The 19,337-nt window shown below is 39.7% G+C and overlaps 2 protein-coding genes across 3 annotated transcripts in view; both read right to left on the bottom strand.

The window, feature by feature from the left end:
• Positions 1-8,006, bottom strand: part of nptnb (neuroplastin b) — a 34,886-nt gene extending 26,880 nt beyond the window's left edge. Inside the window, exon 1 of one of the 2 annotated variants that reach the window (XM_083553097.1) lies at positions 7,495-8,006. In XM_083553097.1, coding sequence (XP_083409223.1) covers positions 7,495-7,573 — 79 coding nt within the window. In that variant the 5' untranslated portion in view covers positions 7,574-8,006. The remainder of the gene's footprint in view (positions 1-7,494) is intronic. The other variant, XM_083553096.1, reaches the window with a different exon arrangement.
• Positions 8,007-9,844: 1,838 nt separating this feature from the next.
• Positions 9,845-19,149, bottom strand: ugt5f1 (UDP glucuronosyltransferase 5 family, polypeptide F1). The gene is made up of 2 exons (XM_083553023.1): positions 19,024-19,149; positions 9,845-13,134 (listed from the first exon to the last, which is right to left on the bottom strand). The coding sequence occupies exon 2, from the start codon at positions 13,126-13,128 to the stop codon at positions 11,539-11,541; it is 1,590 nt and encodes a 529-aa protein (XP_083409149.1). The 5' UTR covers positions 13,129-13,134; positions 19,024-19,149; the 3' UTR covers positions 9,845-11,538.
• Positions 19,150-19,337: the final 188 nt, after the last annotated feature.

Here is a 19,337-nt window from a genome sequence, read left to right as displayed (position 1 = left end):
TATAACTGTGATTATGGAGTATTTCAAAAATTATAATTTATGCCTGATAAATTATAATTTCTCATCTACAGGAGCAAAATCAAGAAGTGACTGTTAATACAGTTAGAAGTTTACAGTTTATTCCTCAATGATATCCAGTCGCAAGGAAGTCCAAAGCAATGCAAAGAATTGTGTAACACTCAGGTCTCAAGTGGTTGTCCGTTTCTCTTTGAGCGTAACCACACCATATGGCTAATAGTATGATGCCCAGTAAGCATGACATCCGTATGTCAAAAAAACCCATTACAAATTTATTTCCCCTGTCCATTAGATTTTGGAGCGAGGCTGTGGGGATTTGTGATCATTCAAGCACCAAGAACATTAGTGATGTTAGACACTCCACACTGAACTCACTATATCTCCATAGAGTTTGCTTTGGGCACAGGGGCATCATCATGCTGGAACGGGTGAGTTCCAGTGAAGAAAAAATCTTTAAATCTTCAGTATACTAAGACGTTGTATACAACTATGTGCATTAAACTTTATCGTAACCATTTGTATGATTTTGGGGTGTCCACAAACTTTTGCTCCTACAATGTAACTACAACAAAGAAATCAACAACAGTTACATCCAAAATGAATTTCAAAAAAAGACACTACAAATAAACAGCAAATGGAGTCAGCACATGATTCGCCTCTAGAGGCTGCTCTAGTGTATAACACAACCCGGAAAAACTATGGGTTTGGATTTTTGCCAGTACAACGATCCTCCGGAAATCGCAGGGGTTACGTTCTAAATCCCACCAACCCCCACTCTGTGCGGACAGCGGCATAATGAAATGCTCACTCAGCTCAATTATTGGCTGGGACTTTTAATAAGAGTCATAATTGTATTGCTATTACGAAGACTCCTGACTGATGGGCTGGTTTTCGAGCCTGATGAACAGACTATCGGTAACACTATTTTTGTTAGGAAAGAAAAAAAAGATTTACCAGGACAGGCCCCAGCAGGCCTGGGCTTACATTTGTCCCTCCAGTGATGAGGTTTATAGATGTAGTCTAAAGAAATAAATCGCAGCAGTGGGAATGACCTTGCCTGGGCATTAGTAAAAAATAGCATCTAAGGCCTAAAAAAAAAAAAAAAAAAAAACATTTAAATATATATAAATGCTCTATTACACACAATGTTGAAAATGCAAAAACTTATTCATATGTAAAAATAAATAAATGGCCAGTTATTGTATGTTTAAGAACCTTTTGGATTTTGGAGATGAGTTTTGGCTTTTGGACTCGCACAAGTGTCAGTTATATCAGAAACGTTTTTGCACAAAGACTGAAACCACAATGACCATTGAGAGGATGCGATTCCAATTGCATCTATGAATGCACACAGCATACAGTACACCAGGAGTCGGATCAGAGACGCCACGGGCTCCGCTCCCGTATCCCAGAAGGAAATGGCAGTTGTCCTGAGAACAGCAGATCGCTGCACAAAGCCTCATGCTGCCTTGTCAGAGAGCAGGATTACTGAAACCAAAATCATTTTCTTGCGAGACAGGCTCCAGTACTCCCACTAGACTCCTCAGCAGTCCAACGCTCTTATGTAGGCAGATCAAGATTTTTTCTGACTGCAGGGAATAGTGTTGCATGTCTGTAAATTCAGTGTCTCAGTTTAATATTAGTCCACGAAGGTACAAATGGTGAACATCACAATATAACAATAATAATAATAGAAATAATAATAATAATAATAATGTCTCTGCAGGGGAGAACATTTGCTTGTGAAAGTGTGTGAAATATGGCATCATGTTCTCTAACTGAATCTTGACTGACAAAAACCTATAGCTTTAGCACAGATAGGAAAGCTTGCGTCAGGACTAGCTTAAAAACCTGTTTAACTGTAAATGACTTTAATATAGAAATATTATTTCAAAATTAAATACTATACATTAATGGGCTCGGTCATGAACAGCGCCAGAGATACTAACTGAATTCTTTTATAGGAAAACAAACATGTTTCACTTTCACGAATTTAACAAGCATACCCGTTTTGCACGTGAAGACTTTCACAGCTTTATCGTTCTGGCAGCATGACCACAAGCTGAGAAACCGAGATGCTGAGAACTTTTTTGTTGTTGTTGTTGTTCTAGGTTAACGTCAGCCTATTAAGGTTTAAATAGTAGTGTAAAATAGTAAATAACACATTTTTGAGATACATGACCATCTATTTTCATCTATCTTTAAAGATAAAGGCGCGTTTTCTTCTGATAGAGGTTAACTGATAGCTAGGTTGGATTGTACTTGCCGATAACCGATTTACTGTTTTTTAAAACGGATAGTGGATTAAAAACAGCAAACATAACATTCCAAAATGAAAAATTATTAAAAAAAAAAAAGACACTTCAAATAATCAGCACATGGCATCAGCACGTGATTCGTCTCTAGAGGCCGCTCTAGTACTGTGTACCACAACCCGGAAAAACTATAGGTTTGGATTTTTGCCAGTACAACGGCCCTCCAGAAATCCCGGGGGCTACGTTCTAAAACCCCCACGTGAGTTTCGTAAATACACGCAAATTTTTTAATTAATGGTACCTTAGTGAATTAATCTAGATATTGTCACTTTAATACAACATGTTTTAATGAAATTTATTTATTATTTGTTATTATATTAGTGAAAACACAGTTTAAAATGTTATTCCTAACGTTCCTGAACATTCGGTCCCACTGAGGATTACCGCAAATTTTAAGATAATCCGCAACTTGCTGTTAGTTAGGTTCCAAATGTGAGCCCGCAAATTTTCCGAACCGCGAATTATCGTGGGTTGACTGTAGTTCAGTGCCGATTAATCAGCAAAAGCGATTAATCGGTCGACCTCTATTTACTGACAATAGCCATCACAATAGTACTCATTATCAAAATCATCCTACGTACACTGAACAAATCATTCATGCAATAGCTAGCCCAATAGGTGAATAAACACTACAGGGTGCTGCCCATGCTGTCCTATTTAACAGTTGCCTAAATAATAAAATAAAACTGTTAGCTAATATGATATGGTAAAGTTAGCCAATTAAGATTTATTTTTATGAACTAGCTCATGAATTCCTAGCAATAAAATGTATGATACAGTACACTGTGTTTGACCAAAATGAATATTTCGGCAATGACCTGCGGTGTTCTTTTGAAAATATTTTTTCGTGCTTGGCTGCCGTTTTTATTTTCTCCTGAAATGTTTACTTACATATATACTAGGTCCTGAAATATCAAAACCCAGTAATATGTTTATGCTAATTGCAAAAAAATGTTAACCAATTTATCCGTCCCTGCTTTGCTAATCCATACATTTGACTGTATCTGTAGCCCAAGTTTTCAATTCATTCTGGACCACTGATCAGCCGTTTATATACAATATATATGTCACTTTATAGGTCCACAGTTACTGACTGTAGCCTGTGTTTCCTACAGTTTATAACCCTTCATATTTTCTTCACCAATCAATCAAATGTGGCCAAGATGAACAAGATGTGATTTGGGTGTGGACCGTTCTCAGCTCAGCATCGACAATGCCAGTTTAAAACACCTCAATGCCAGTGCTGGGTTGAGAAACAGTCTTCCAACCCAAAATATCTAGACGACAGCAGTGCTGTGGTCAGAAACTGACACTGATGAGCTACAGGATGAGTAACACATTGTGCATGTAAAAAAAGATATACACCTACATGCTGGACCAACAAGGAACGTAGGCGTGGCTACGAAACCCAGTTCAGTGTTACTGTGTGGTTTGGCTACCAGACTATATGATGTAATAATAGATTCATTGACTAGTCAACTATTTGACTAATAAAATCACTAGTCCCCGAGGGTCCCCAGTTTAAACCCGAGCTCATGGTAATGTCTTTGTGGTTTCTCTCTGGTTTCTTCCAATCTTTCAAAAGATGCAAAAAGAGTCCTTTTTCTTTTGCTTCACTGTAACTTTCATATAACCTTGTATGCGAATGATGACTTTTGCACTCCCGCCCACTCCTGAAACAGTCTCCAGTTATATTTGTTGGTGTTTAAGGGTAAATAAAATATAAATAAAAATCTTTGCATTGTGAGAAAGAGCGCATTCAGAGCCACGGGTTGCACATCACCATCCGATCCCACTCGGCTAGTTTCAAATGCTGCGTGCCAACCAATGAAGGCTGCTTGAACATGAGCTTTAATGCTTTTTGCTCTCGTTTCCAGTGCGATTGGATGTTTACTGCTGTTCATAAGGATTTCAGCGTACTAATATAACAGCTTAAAATGAATAGATGAATACAATCACAAATACTTCAGCTTACACACACACACACACACACACACACACACACACACCAAAGATTAAATAGTGACTTTTCATACATCGACCAGGCATAAGATTATGACATCATAACATAACAACACTGATTATCTCTTCATCAAGGCACCTGTTAGTGGGTGGGATTTATTGTTATAAGGTCATAATGTTATGCCTGATCCGTGTATTTCTGCCTATAGATTAAACAATCGGCCTAGTATTCTAAAAATACCTTCAGCGTTCCTTTCATTCCTTTACTTTGATATCTCAGATACTCCATGAGAATTTTACAAGATGATTTACACCTGGTCTTGATTCATAGCACCTTGCTCTTCTCTTCAGCGACTGACAATGAGATTCAAATGTGAGCTGGAAATGTGGTTTAAGCACACAGTCCATACAAGTAACCTTTATAGCAAAGATACAGGGATCTTTGCAAATGCCAAAACACTTGCACCAAAAATGTTATCGTTTGTCTTCGATTTGTTATCCTTGAAATTAATAACAATTTACCGTTGACAAAATGAGCAAGACGCGCTACTATCATTACAATAAATGTCGGAGTTTACCAGCAGCATTGCGCTTCGCGTTGTTTAGAAATATCTAGACGCCTGCTTGTATGTGCAGTTATTAAATCAGCCTTTCAACAGCAACAGCACAACACTTAAAATTACATAAATTCAGGTCAGAATGGGGATAATGGGATTTCTGACACCGCATGGTTGCTGGAGAAGTATTTTAGAAACTGTTGGTCTCTTGGGATTTTCACACATAAAAGTGTCTTTACACAGAATGGTGCGAAAAACTAAAAACATTGGTTGAGCAACAGTTCTGTGGGTGGAAACGCTTTTGAAACATTGATGAGACACGGCCCGAATGGTTTGAGTTCACAGGAAAGCTACAGTACCTCGTATAACCACTCGTATTACAACAATCTTAAGAAGAATACAAACCACCTTGAGGTGGATCATACAGGGTTTTCATCACGAACTTAAGGGTACCATGCTCAAAAGTTCCCCAAAAAACCTTCAAAGCTCTATCTGCATGCTTTTCTGCATTGTGCTGCTTGCCACGTGATGCAGCTCAGACTGGCATTCGTGGTCACTGCTACCTGTAATCACCTGAGCTGCAGAAAAACAAAGAGAGGCGCCCCTGAACTTCATTAATATATTTAGTAATGCTGCAAATCTCTCACAGTCAGACCGGGTGAGATCTCAATCAAAGCTCGGAATTCGGCATTGAAATCTTTTTTTTTTTTTTTTTTTTTTGCATTTCAAGGTTGTTGCCTTGAGTAAAAATGTCAAATCCAGTTATATTTAGCCACGTACCAGAAAAGGCTTATGAATTCGGGAAAAAATAAAAATAGGGAAACTGATGGACACAGCCCGAGGTGACGCTGAGTATCCCGAGTTTTGAAGGGAGTTCTCCCTTATTTTTTGAGACGCAGCCTTTTTTTTTTTTTTTGGATCACGCAGAAAGCCATGCAACACGGTCTATTAACATTTAATGGGACGCGCTTTCACCGAAGAAATTCGTGGAGCCACAGTCCTGCGCTCCCGTGTCTCTCCGTTCTAATAATAGAAATATGCGGCGAGATGGACCAAAGCTATTTACAGTCCTGCAGATATCTGTTGCTGAATCTGGCCCTCAGAGGGCCATCCACAAATCGCGTGGAATGACTCTCACACGACTTCCACCCCCGACCACACACACACACACACACACACGCTGATTAAACCATTTTCTACAACCGGCTTAATTCTGCAGCAAAGCCGTTTTATTAATAGGCCTCTCGGACGATAATCGTTTGCTGCGCAGGAATGACACAGCCAACATCACAGCTGCCACACACGCGTGACAATCTGAAACGTGGATGGAGATTTAAACAGTATGTCATGTACGATTCACAAGTGTGTGTAATAGGATCACCCACACTGTATATCTCAACTCATGTGTAACAGACCAGATCGGGTCGAGAATCACGACTACCTCAGACACCGAGTGCCAGTTTTCTGACATCGAGAAACTGTGTCACTCTCTCCATGATGACTATTTTAGTTAACGTGGCGAGAGAGGGGGATGGCTTTCAAATCTGGGGGCTTTGACTTAACATATTTAAATAAATATACATATATAAAAATACATTTTTTCAAGTACTTGGCATTCATGTAGTAGTGAAAGTGTGGTACAATGAAGTGATAAATATTGAATGATAGTCACTTATCTTATAACAGCAATGGATGAAATAAAAAGGTGGAAATGGAGCTGCAAGAAATACGATGAAAGAACATAGAAAATGAAGTGAAATTCTTTATACCTTTATATAAACGGCGACTAAATCAAACCCAGCTGGTTGCTTGATCCCGGAGTTATCAAAGCATGCTTTCATACACATCCACCTTACCAAGGAAACACGCTTTTCTTTCTTTTTCTTTCTCTCTTTCTTTCTCTGTCATACTTGCATTGAATTGCATCTGTATATTTTAGAAGTTTGCTGTTTGTTATTCATTCATTTCATTATTTAAAACAAATTTTAAGATTTTTCACATGCCATCTGTGGGGGAAAAAAAGTCAATGCTTTTTTCCCCTGATCTAAAGGTCATTCATGTTGGGAAAACCCTTCAGAGTACAATACGGTTAATAATCCCGTCACTAACAGAAAGCTTTCGCAAGTCAACTTCGGTCACGGTGAGAAGACAGTGTTTGATAGGACCTCGTTAGTGTAGGGAGGAAAAAGACAACACCACAAATGAATGTGTCTCAGTGAACAAATTGAAAAAAAAAGGTGTACAGGGGGCTTCCTAATCAATTCCACTGATGCATATCTGAATGCAATTACTTTAACACAGTGCTGTGGATTGAATTCATATCGAAGGGAAAGTATGTGTACACTGTCCATTCAAATGCACCGAATAGAGGGAATCCTCTCTGGCCCTGTAACTGGCTGTAATGGGTTAATCGGACACTAATTCCCAGTAAGTCGGTTGTTGATGATGCAAATGAATAAGAGAAAAAAAAAGTGCATGCAATTTGATGGAAAGAAAAAAATGCAAACTGTGCAGATGCAATCCAGCAATGACCTGCAAGCCAGAAAGGATGGTACTGTAACCTATTTCTATACATTCTAGGAAGATGTGTGCACTCTCTCTCTCTCTTCCTTTCCTGCAGGAAAGCATCCTTTAATCCTTACCGTTTTGAGACGACACATATTGTAGCAGTACATTTCCCAGAAAGACTGCAGTCGCCAGCATCGTAGCACACAGACACATTGCTGTGATTATGGTGTTGTTTTTGTTTTCTTTTGTTTTTTTGCTTGAGAGTCGATGAGGATCGTATAGGGCACGGAGCGCGCGCAGAGAGGAGGAGGATGATGGTGATGGTGATGATGATGATGATGGGGATGCGCAAACGCGACCGCGGATGATGGCCAAAAACACCCTGCAGGACGTCGGCTGTCAAAAACGAGCGTCGGTTTCGGGCGACGAAGCAGCGACGGCTCGCCGTGGAGGATGTTCATGGAAGCGGACGGAGAGCCATGCGAGATCGCGGCATTGCAGGGGGGGGGGGGGGGGGGGAAAGGAGAAGCTTCCGGATGCCAGTCGGTCCGCCGGTCGGTGCGTGCGCGTGTGCGCGCGCGCGTGTGTGTAGGTCCCACTCCTTTACACGCAGGGAGGCTCGAGCACGTGAACTCTGCGCACAATTTACGCAGGACGGACCTGCGCGCAAACCGCTTTTTTTAAATTATTGATTAATGATTTTTTTTTAATCGCTTTTTCCCCCCTCCTCCGCTGACCTCCTATTTTTTTTTATTTGATCTCCGAAGACCTTGCAGTGTGGATTTTTTGAAATGTGTGAGATGTCCTTCATAAACTAAAAATGGAATAAACCAAATAAAAAACAAGTCAATTAAATTTCAGTTAAGTTGAAATTAAAACGAACAAGAAACCCTCCCTACATACAGTATAAAAATAATAATTAATTGCATTTATCAGAATAATAAGTGCCCCCATGAGTGATCAGCCCATACAGTTCTTATCATCAAGGTGACCCTGTTGTACTCTTCATATTTTGTCCTTGTATTTGCATGGTGTATGAGCATTTCGGGTTACACGCCACACCTTGACCTCTATATATGACCTGAACATAATTGTAAATAAGCTGTGATTAAATTATAAAAGCAAAAAAAACCCACTAAAATGTGTTAAAGTCGAGATTTTTGTATTTTTTTTTGTCACTGTCATGGCTCCCAGTCCGTTTTGCTTCATGCATCATAGGTTTTACATTCCTTATGCGCCACCTACCGGACAAATGTGAATACTGCACCCGTAAAACTAATGACTTGCTCTTTTTTTTTTTTTTTTTTTTTTTTTTTTTTTTTTATTAAATGTAAAAATGGGTCAGTTTTGCCTTAAGGTGTGTAAGCATGTGAGGAGATAGCTGATGAAGATAAGAGTTAATTAACTTAAGAATAAAAAAAAAAAAAGACACCCAATAGAAGATTTTCTCATAAGGGCAAATAGATAGATGTGTACGTATATGCGTGATGCAAACTAATAAAAGTGGAAACTGCATTTATTTTTCGATTTACTCCCCTGCTACATTTATACACTTATCCCAGTGTCACATCATTAATGCCTAGAAAGATAAGGCATAGAAAGGTTTGTCAGTACACCTGAACCATCCACGCTCAGTGATAGTCAAGTTTATTTCTATGGCGCTTTTTACAACAGATATTGTCTCAAAGCAGCTTTACAGAATTTAACAGTTAAGGTGAATGATGTGTATTTATCCCTGATGAGCAGCCATGGCAACTGTGGCAAGAAAAAACTCCCTTAGAGGTTATGAGAAACCTTGGGAGGAACCAGACTCAAAACGGGAACCCATCCTCATTTGGGTGACATCAAGAGTGTGATTATAAATCTTTAAACAATACAGAACACTGGAGAGTGAGAACTAACACAAGCACTGGAATGTGTGATTGAGTAATGTTCTTTCTACAGTCTTATACAGTCAGTTGACGTTATGGAACCAGAAGCTACTGAGCAACTACTGAGCTTCTTCATGCCAGAGCCTTTAAACACTCGAAGATGTCCAAAGTCTAAACACCACATGAAGTGGAATCCAATTGGCACTGGTACATCTCTAGATGGTTCGGGATGTTTGGGGGTTCAGCATCTACTTCTTTAAAGGTCCACAATCTTCATGAGGTGGGACGTAAGAGGACAGATTGCCACCTTACTACTGCGTGTAGTACTTCTACACTAGCATCTATTTTCATACTGTAACAATAAAAGTCCCAGTTTGACTTGAACACTGCTCGTATTTACAGTCAATATCAACATGAATCACTCGGGTTGTAACGCTATAATGAAATGCTCTATTATTACACATCCATGCAGTGGTTCATACCGTGTACTCAGGTTGCAAATTAATTCAAAAGGCAGAATAGTAGTGTCATAGTGTGTCGTGTCATATCTGGTATGAGGTAGTCATAAAAGACCACCTTTCCTCCAACAATTGAGAAGAGAAAAAAACGAAGCTCATTAAACTTGAACTTTATTAACACAATTACAAATTAATCTAATACAAATAAAGGGTTCAGGACGAATAAGATCAGATTATGGTGTAGCATGCAAAGCAGGTTGTGATGTAACCAAGCTGAAAAATGAACTCAGTGACAGTCTGCTTGAATCCAATATGGCTTCATATTCACAGGTTTGGAGGAGGAGAAGTGGAGCTGGAGAATTAAGTATCAGTGCAGTCCACTGTGGAACCAGTATACATTTTCCTCTGCCTTCTTCATCATCCCACTGCATTCACAGTGTTTGCCAGGCCCCCTACTGCCAGAACACTTCCATCTCCAGCTTCGTGCCCACTGTGCTGTGCCTCATTCTGCTTGTTCTGGACGGTCAGTACTTGGCAGGGACGGCTTTGGAAGCGCCGTTGTGTGCCACTGAGCAGAGCGAGTGCTGTAGTGCGAATCTGCAGCTGATTCCTCGCTCACAGAGGCTCGTCATTGTGGGGTTTTTTTTAAGCTAATACATGCAAGAGGAGTTGCTAGAAATTGCCAGATGGAATCTTGCACATTTTCTGAATCAAGATAATGTGTAAATCACAACAGATTACAAGAGAATAAAACAGTACAAAAAGCCATCTTTGGTCACACCACAAACAAAGTATACTATATGCACAAAAGTGTGTGGACGACTGACCATAAGCATGCGCTTTATGAACCATCCCATTCCACATTTAGTTCCTATTTTCTGTTATAATAACCTGCACTTTTATGAGATGTTCCACTAGATATTGGAGTGTGCTTGTGAAGATTTGTGGAGATTCATTCAGCCACAAGGTTCTTAGTAAAGTCAGATACCGATGTAGGTGGGGTGAGGAGGCCTGGTGTGCAGTCAGAGTTTTAATTAATCTCAAAGGTGTTCAGTTGTTTTGAGGTCAGCGCTCTAGAGCAGGACGATCAGGGCTACGTCTACACTAATCCGGATAAATTTGAAAACGGAAATTCCTCTAATGCGCCTGGATCAAAAGACATCCTATAACAATTGTGCACCTTTAGCTTTTTAGAGAAGATCCACATATGGCTAGAAAAGTCAGGTGTCCCACTACATTTGCCCATGTAGTGTATTCAAGTAAAAATAATTACAGATAAAATAAAACAGTGTTAGAAAGCAGCCAGGAAACAGTTTATAGATAGCATGACCTGCTTTTATTACTAATTCTTGCAATGAGGGAAAAAAACAAACTAAACAAAAAAAAGTGCATGGATGATAAAGCAATAAAGACCAGTGAGTGTTTTGAACAGTAGTGTGAACTAACGCTAGCTACATTTTAAAATAATTTAATTGACCAGTTAACACTCGAAACACTCCACTAAGGGAACAAGTGCATAACGAAACACTGCTCTGGGAAACGTACTGCAGGTGAAAATCATCAAAAGATGTGATTTTTCATAAAATATTGATATATTTACATTTATGGCATTTGGCAGCTGTAGGGTTGAGGGCCTTGCTCAGGAGCCCAGGAGAGGCAGTATTGGCTCAGATTAGAACCCCCAACCTTCGTATCCAAAGTCCAATGGCTTAACCACTAAGTGTCCACCTCCCCTTATAGTTTTACCAGTTGACTAAGTAAAATAAAAAATTTAATTACTAATTAAAGGCACACGTGTGATATTGATTGAAACTGTGTGTACATGCACATTTAGTGGTGCATTGTAGAGTCAGTCTTGCTTTTCTCTTTTTTTCATGCATGCCCTGCAGCACATGTAACGGATTACGGTGAAGATGATTAAAATTAACCCGGACGTAACTAACAGTAGAAACGTTACAACATCGACACTGTAGTAAACGTACCAAGGCATTTTGTACGACTCCGTTCGAAGATGAGGGGCACCTATGTGTCTCATGACGAACTCTATCCAGAACATGGCGTTGTCCAGAGGTTCGACAGGTGTGTCTCTGAGAAGCCTGGACAGCCTGTTCATGTTCAAACTGTAAGAAGGCTCGTTTATGACTTCCTGCAGAGCCTCGTGGAATGCATTCTCGTTTAGTGTCGCTATGTCTATGACCTGTGCTACACCTTTATATTTTATCCTCGCGAGATTGTCATGTTGATCGAAAACCACAGGCAGGCCAACGATCGGAGTGCCGTGATAAATAGCTTCTAAAATCCCGTTCGTTCCGCCGTGGCTCACAAAGACCTTGGTCTTTGGATGTCCAAGCAGATCGTTTTGTGGCAACCAGTCCTTGAGGATAGTGTTGTTCCCGAGAGTGGACGGTTTCTTCCCAGAGTATCGCCAGATCACTTTCTGAGGGAGCTTTGCAAGAGCGGCCGCCATTTCGTCCGCTATGGTATCAGGAAGCTGTCCCACCAGCGTTCCCAATGATACAAGGACAACACCGTGCTCTTCTGAGCTTTTCATGAAGTCTTCTAAATCGTCTGGAAGGGCTTTGGCTGGCCTGCACTGAAAGCAGCCCATATAAGCGACGTTAGGCATCGTAGGGCGAGGAAACTCAAACACGAAATTGACTCTCATAAGCCAGAAGTCGGCTGCCTGGAACAATTTAAAATAGTCCACATCTGGCCCAAAGTAGCGGTTACACAAAGCACTGTAATGTGGGCCTACAATGCTCTTGTATAAGTAGAGCCTAAGGTAATAATAGAGCATGTTATATACTCTTTGGAAAAACGTCATTTGATCCGTTAACATGGATAAAGGTAAAGGAACGTACGATAGCGGCGACGGCGCGATCGCGAAGTGGGCTTCTCCGTGCACCGTCCAGCGGGCGTTGAAAATGAGAGGTAGGCGCAGATAATGTGCAAGCACAACTCCTCCGCCGTTCACGGGGTCTGTTAGCATCACATCATACCCCGCTTCTCGGATCGAACCGATCAGTTTTGGATCCTCGATTATATGGATGACCATTTCACTTATGTTCCTGTGCACCGCCGAAAACCTGTTTTTTAACTCCATGTCCAGACTGAATCGAGTCCAGAGTGAGCTTCCTTCCCGTCGAATCTGCAGCTGTCTGGAGACAAAGGTGGCGAAGAAAGCTTCGTCGCCCCCCAGTGAGAAGTCGATGGTTATGGAGTGGTAGTAGGGTGATTGCTCATTGATGTACCAGCTGTCAGCCGCACGGATGACCGTGATATTGTGACCTCTGTTGTGCAGCTCTTGTATTAATATGTTCATGTTAACCCAGTGGCTGCCATCGTGCGGGAACACCAGGACCTTTCCGCAGTGGATGGAGCCTGTCAAAGTCAGGCTGAGGACGAGTTTCCAAAGGGCAATCATCTTCATGTGGATCATGAGGAGCTGAGACAAAGGACAAAAAAAAAAGTGACACCTTTTTAATACAAATGAACATAATTCTTTATAAGATACTAATATGAATGACCTCATTTTCATAATGTTACCTTAAGCCATTAATGCTTTATATTAATTTAATTATTTCCCTGAAACTACATGCCCTGACGTGTTTAAAAGGCAAAACACTTTTGCTTGTTTAAAGAGTAACACAACATATTTTTTGAGTCAATTTATAGTACAGTCGTCACCCGTTTATCGCGGTAGTTACGTGTCAATAACGATAAACACCACCCCAAAAAATCTTTTCTTTTTTTTTTTATTGTTTAAACAATAAATCATCCTCCCACACTCCTTAAACACACACAGAAAACATTTGCAAGAATATAGCGGCATGAATTTTGTGTAAATTCGTAGAAATATCACATTTATAGAGAGTAGTGCATAGTTTGCATAGTTTCTCTGCTTGTTTATTGGTTGAAGTGTCCGTTAACAAAGGGGCGGAGTTAAATGTCACTGCATTCTTTATTTTCATTGCCTAAATCTGGTGATGTATGTCTTCTGGAAAAGGAAGACCAAGGTGGAGGTTGATGGATGTGGTGAGGGAAGACATGCAGGTAGTTAGTTTGAAAGAGGCAGATGTAGAGGACAGAGATGGATGATCCGCTCTGGGGACCCCTAATGGGAGAAGCCGAAAGAAGAAGAAGACGTTACTGCAATTCTGCACATCTCCCTTATTCTTAAAGATCGGTACCAGCACACTCCTTCTCCATTCCTCAGGCATCCTCTCACCTTCCAAAATCTTGTTAAACAATCCTGTTAAAAACTCCACTGCATCTCTCCTAAACATCTCAATACTTCTACCGGTATGTCATCTGATCCTACAGACTTTCCACTCTTCATCCTCTTAATCGCTGCTCTCACTTCCTCCTTACTAATCCTATCCACGTCCTGCTTCACCATCTCCACACCATCCAACCTTCTCTCTCTCTCATTTTCCTCATTCATAAGCTGCTCAAAATACTCCCTCCATCTTCTCAACACACTCTCCTCACTAGTCATTTTCATCTCTATCATTTATTGCTCTAACTTGCAGCACATCTTTCCCAGCTCGGTCCCTCTGCCTGGCCAATCGGTATAAATCCTTTTCTCCTTCCTTAGTGTCCAACTTCTCATACAGCTCCTCATATGACTTTTCCTTGGCCTTCACCACATCCCTCTTTACCTTCTGCCGCATCTGCTTGTACTCCTGCCTACTTTTCTCATCACTCTGCCGATCCCAATCCTGTTTCTCCAACCTGTTTCTCCTTATGCTCTCCTGCACTTCCTCAGTCCACCACCATGTCTCTTTGTCTTCCTTTCTATTTCCAATTGTTTTTTGCCAGAATTCTTTAACATTGAGAATATATATATATATATATATAAATATATATGATATGAATTTAGAAGAAGATTAAAATAATCTTGTTTTCCCACTTCCTGGTTCCCCCCCTGCTTGAGCTTCTCCCTGTTCCCACTCACTGTTTGGTTTCTGCACCTGTGTCTTGTCTCGTGAGCTCTCATTAGTTTCTTCAGCCTCCCTAAAATCCTGTTCATGTCATTCCCTTGGGAAATCCTTTGTTTGTTGATTTGTAGTGCTTACTCCCACTGATCCTTTGTTTTCTGCTTCCTAGTGTTTAGTCTTGCTTATTATTTTAGCTCGTAGCGTATGAGTTCATTAGCTTGCTTGCTCGTGTCTACTTGTATTAATATAAACAGGTTTTATGGACAGGTTTTTCCACACCTTGATTTGTCAGCTCTGTAAATTGCATCCAAGTGTGGATAAGTGTGTGTAAATGTGTGTGTGATACACTGGTGGGTATCCCATATCCTCTTGATATGCCTGTGTTACGTTCTGTATCTACCAGATCTGCTGTAACCATGAACAGGATAAATGAGTTTGATTCTGATCTTATGTTTATCACTACTGCTGACATACAAGGACAGCAAAAACAGGATTTCCACTAACAATACATTATTTTATGACTGGGCTGCTACATATTCTTTGTCTTTGTTTTAATCAGACTGTACACTATTAATGTACACTATTAAAAATTATTTTTTTTTAATATAAGCACCCGTTCATAGGCAGCGGGAGCAGAGACGGATCAGGTAATGACCCCTAGATTCTGACTAAACTTATGATTTCTATCAAATATATATCAAAAATATTGGGACACCTGACTTTTCAGCCATATGGTTCTTCTCTATGTTGCTACCACATAGTTCGAGGCACACGGCTGTATAGGATGTCTTTTCCAAAATATCATGACTAGAACTTGCAGGGCACACTAGCACATCTGTAATTACTACTGGTGGATATGCAGAAAAAATTTATCCTAAATTAGCAGGACCAAAGCTGCAGTTCAGCATTTAGTTAGCTTTACAAACACCAAAGTAGGGGATGTGATGTAAAGATTTTCGGCGAATAAATCAGGCATTTAAACAAGCAAATCAACATGGCTACAGCAGTAAGTCATTTATGTACCACTCCATTCTGATATACATGAACCATGATGGCTTCGTTTCACAGGTTGTGGGAGGAGAAGCAATAATGTATGATGCATAATAATCTATGGTTCATGAAGATTATGGTTTACATGGGCTGAAATGGAAGATCTTGAGTAGCCTGCAGTAGAGCTCTGACCTCAACGCTACTGATCACCTTTGGGATGAATTGGAACGCTGACTGCACCCCAGGCCTCCTCACCCTCAGATACTTCTGACATTACTAAGCCCTTTTGTCTAAAAGAGCTCAAATCCAATAAATAAATAAATAAATAAATAAATAAATAAATAAAACAGCGTGAAACACCTTCCCAGAAGTGTGAAGGTTATTTTACCTCTTCAGAAGCACATACAAATTTGGTCAGGTGTCCACAAACTTTTGTTCATAAAGATCCTGGACCAGGATCACAAGTATCTGAAACGTGGAAGTTTTGCTAGTATTTTTGCCCAAGCGTGAAAATGCGCAGTCTGAATGCGTCACTATACAAAGGAATGTAAACTTTGGAAATTAGTCTCCAACCTGGTCAGTGTCCATTTGGATAAAAACGTGACAGAAAAAATGTCATTCTGCAAATGAATAACGTATCTGGATCTTCTGTGCAGGTCAGCATGACCTTCAGTTCCTCAAACAAAACCCTGTGACATGCTTATTTAGCTGAGATGAGGACTTCGCTTTCAGTCTGATTTTCTCAATGGATATTACAGGAAACGAGCAAAATACACAAATCCTATTTTTACTTCCTGTCTCATTTTAATACGACTTCTGTATCTGTGATTGGCTAGAAAATAATCATTTCAAAGCAGTGGATATATAAACTGGTGATTGTTTAACATTGAATAAAAAAGAAGGGTCGAAAACAACAAACTTTAAAAAAATAAATAAAAATAAAAAGCCAATAATCTTAAATATCTAGTATATTGAATGTCCACATTTTAATTTTATAAACACCATATGGACAAAAGTTTACCCGGCCGTAAGACTCGTATGCACTTTTTTCAACATTTAGTTTCATGTTTCTGTTATAATATTCCTGGGAAGATGTTCCACTAAATGTTAGTGTGTGCTTGTGGAGATGTGCTCACAAGGATGTTGGTAAAGTCGGATACTGATGTAGGTGAGGTGAGGAGGCCTGGGGTGCTGTTAGCATTCCAATTCATCTCAAAGGTGTTCATGAAGTCATCCTCCACTCTTCTGAGATGATGTTCCACTAAATTTTTGATATTTGAGGAGCTCCACAGCAGGCAGATCTTCCTGGCTTTGTGCACAAAGGGAATTGTACAACATCCAAAGACAATTGTGTGCCTTTATCTTTGTGGTAACAGTTTTGGGAAGAACCACATAGGGGTTTAAAAAGTCGTGTCCCAATATTTTTGTCTATATAGTATAATTCAAACCTTTTGTCTATTTCCAATGCTAAAAGAAAAAAGTGCTATTTTTATTGTGATCTTAGATTTTTGGACCCGAGTGTGTCGTATATAAACATCCGACTTCTTACACAACGTCAGACCTGTAAAATATCAGCAAGTTCCTCCTGGACCTGCCTGTGCATTTGCAGAAAAGTAAAGTCCAGGTGACGTTTGCAAGCTGTCACAACCAACATTAAGAAGCGGATCACATACCCTGCGAGGCTGACATTTCCAGAAAAGCAATGTGCCTGTCAGCTCGGATCCTGAAACGCTTTGTGAGCTTAGAGGTGATCAATAGATTTCAATGTTTCAGTGAATATGGTCCTCGTTCTCTTTTTTGTTTGTTGGCATGGTGACGGTTTCAGCATTATTACAAGGCATTTCTAAATAAAGAAACTTCTAAATAAAGAAACAAGATACATTTTGCCAACCTTCATAGTTTTTGCATAGGAGCTTTGCATTATTGCCTCAAAATGACACTAGAATTAACTTTCATTCAAAAATATGCAGATTTTTTTCAGATGTGCCAAATTCGACATACAAGTTTGGAAAGATGAAAAGCTGTGGAGGTGTTTTGAACTTTCCATTACTAAGTGACCCTCCTTGAGATCTTGTCATCTTGATACTGATGGAGCATTCTGGATTTCTTTGTAGGTGTGATCATTCCAGACACAAATAAGCAAAGGGATTTTAGCAACTTTTGGTGGTTTAAGAAAATAAACTGCTTCCTTTTGATTAACTTCTTCATCCTGGACCAATCCTGGAACCCTAGAAATCACATGGAGATTCACACGTAGCATCGACAAGCCACTTACTGGAATGTGACAAATACAATCTTGAATCTTATATCTTGAAAGATCGAAGGAAACTGGAAAACCTGAAGGATAAACCCTAAAGCAATTTTTGAATCAAGAATCAATGGATATCTCATCTGGGTTGCCAGTTTTATTATTATTTTACAAATGCAGACAGTGTACACTATACTGACAGAAATAAACCAGATTTCAAAAACGAGGCTTTGGGGGATTTGTGTCGATTCAGCCACAAGTACTTGGGTGAGATCATTAGTGTGATAATGGATGCAGTCAGCGAACCAATTTATTGCAAAGGTCTTCAGTGAGGATGAAGTCAGAACTCGGTGCATGCAAACTTTTCCCAATACTGTATATGGCTGAAACAGTGAGGTGTCCCATTGTATTTATTCCCATTCTTTTCATTGCAGTCTAAGACTTTTGGACCTGAGTGTGTGTGTATATAAACATAATTTCCTTATGAATCTGCTTGTGCATTTGCAGAAAAGTGGAATCCTTGTGACCTTTGCATAACTGTAAGAGTTATGTGTCCACATACTTTTAAACAAATGTTTTGTTTCTGATGTGAGCTATATTATAAATATTGCCGGATGGAAAGGCATATTGGTGTGGATAATGACTCCCATGCAAAGACTGAGAATAATGGTTAAAAAATGGTTCAAGTAAAAATCAGTCACACAACATTTTGAGGAGACCTGGCAACCCTGCTTGTCACGCTCTCTCTACAAAATATACAGGCTGAATCAGGAAGCAGCATGATGCAGAAATAGGTTATAAAAAACACAATTAAAAGCTAAAATATTTGCATACATTGTGCAACAAATTACCCGTAAGAGAGATAAGGTTATAAAAAACTGTGATGTGGTAATTGAGCAGGTTATAAACACAGGCAATGCTGCTGAATTACATCACACTTCAGTTTAAAGCTGTTTGTTTGGTCAATCACAAAACCATGTCAAAGTCACATTTAATACATTTCAACACTTTGAACCAGCGATTATAACCTGGTTTTACTTCCTATATCGAAATATTGTCGAGAAACAAACTTATGAAAATGCAATAAACCGGAAATGCATTGCTCCGGGAGTCCAGCATTAGTTATTTTTTTTTAATCAAGAAGAAAACTACTTACTCTTTCTGGAGTCCGGAGTGTGTGGAGTGTGTTCTCACTGTGTTGTTTTGTTTAGTCAGGGTTGTCACGTGGTGTGTGTGTGTGTGTGTGTGTGTGTGTGTGTGTGTGTGTGTGTGTGTTTCACACAGGAGGCGGCGTTTCTCCTTCTGTCAAACCCTCAGCTTCAGTGCTGTCAAATTTATTTATTTTTCTTAGAGGAAAGTCGTTAAAAATGACGTAATTGATGACGTAAATTAGTCATTTGCATATTACTTTCATCTGTATCGCATGTAGAATAGGCATGCAGAATAGGCATATATATATATATATATATA

Source organism: Silurus aristotelis (genome assembly GCF_946808225.1).
Source record: "Silurus aristotelis genome assembly, chromosome: 10".
NCBI lineage: Eukaryota > Metazoa > Chordata > Actinopteri > Siluriformes > Siluridae > Silurus > Silurus aristotelis.
The sequence above is the reverse complement of the archived record's forward strand: the minus strand, read 5'-3'. Positions and strand labels throughout refer to the sequence as shown.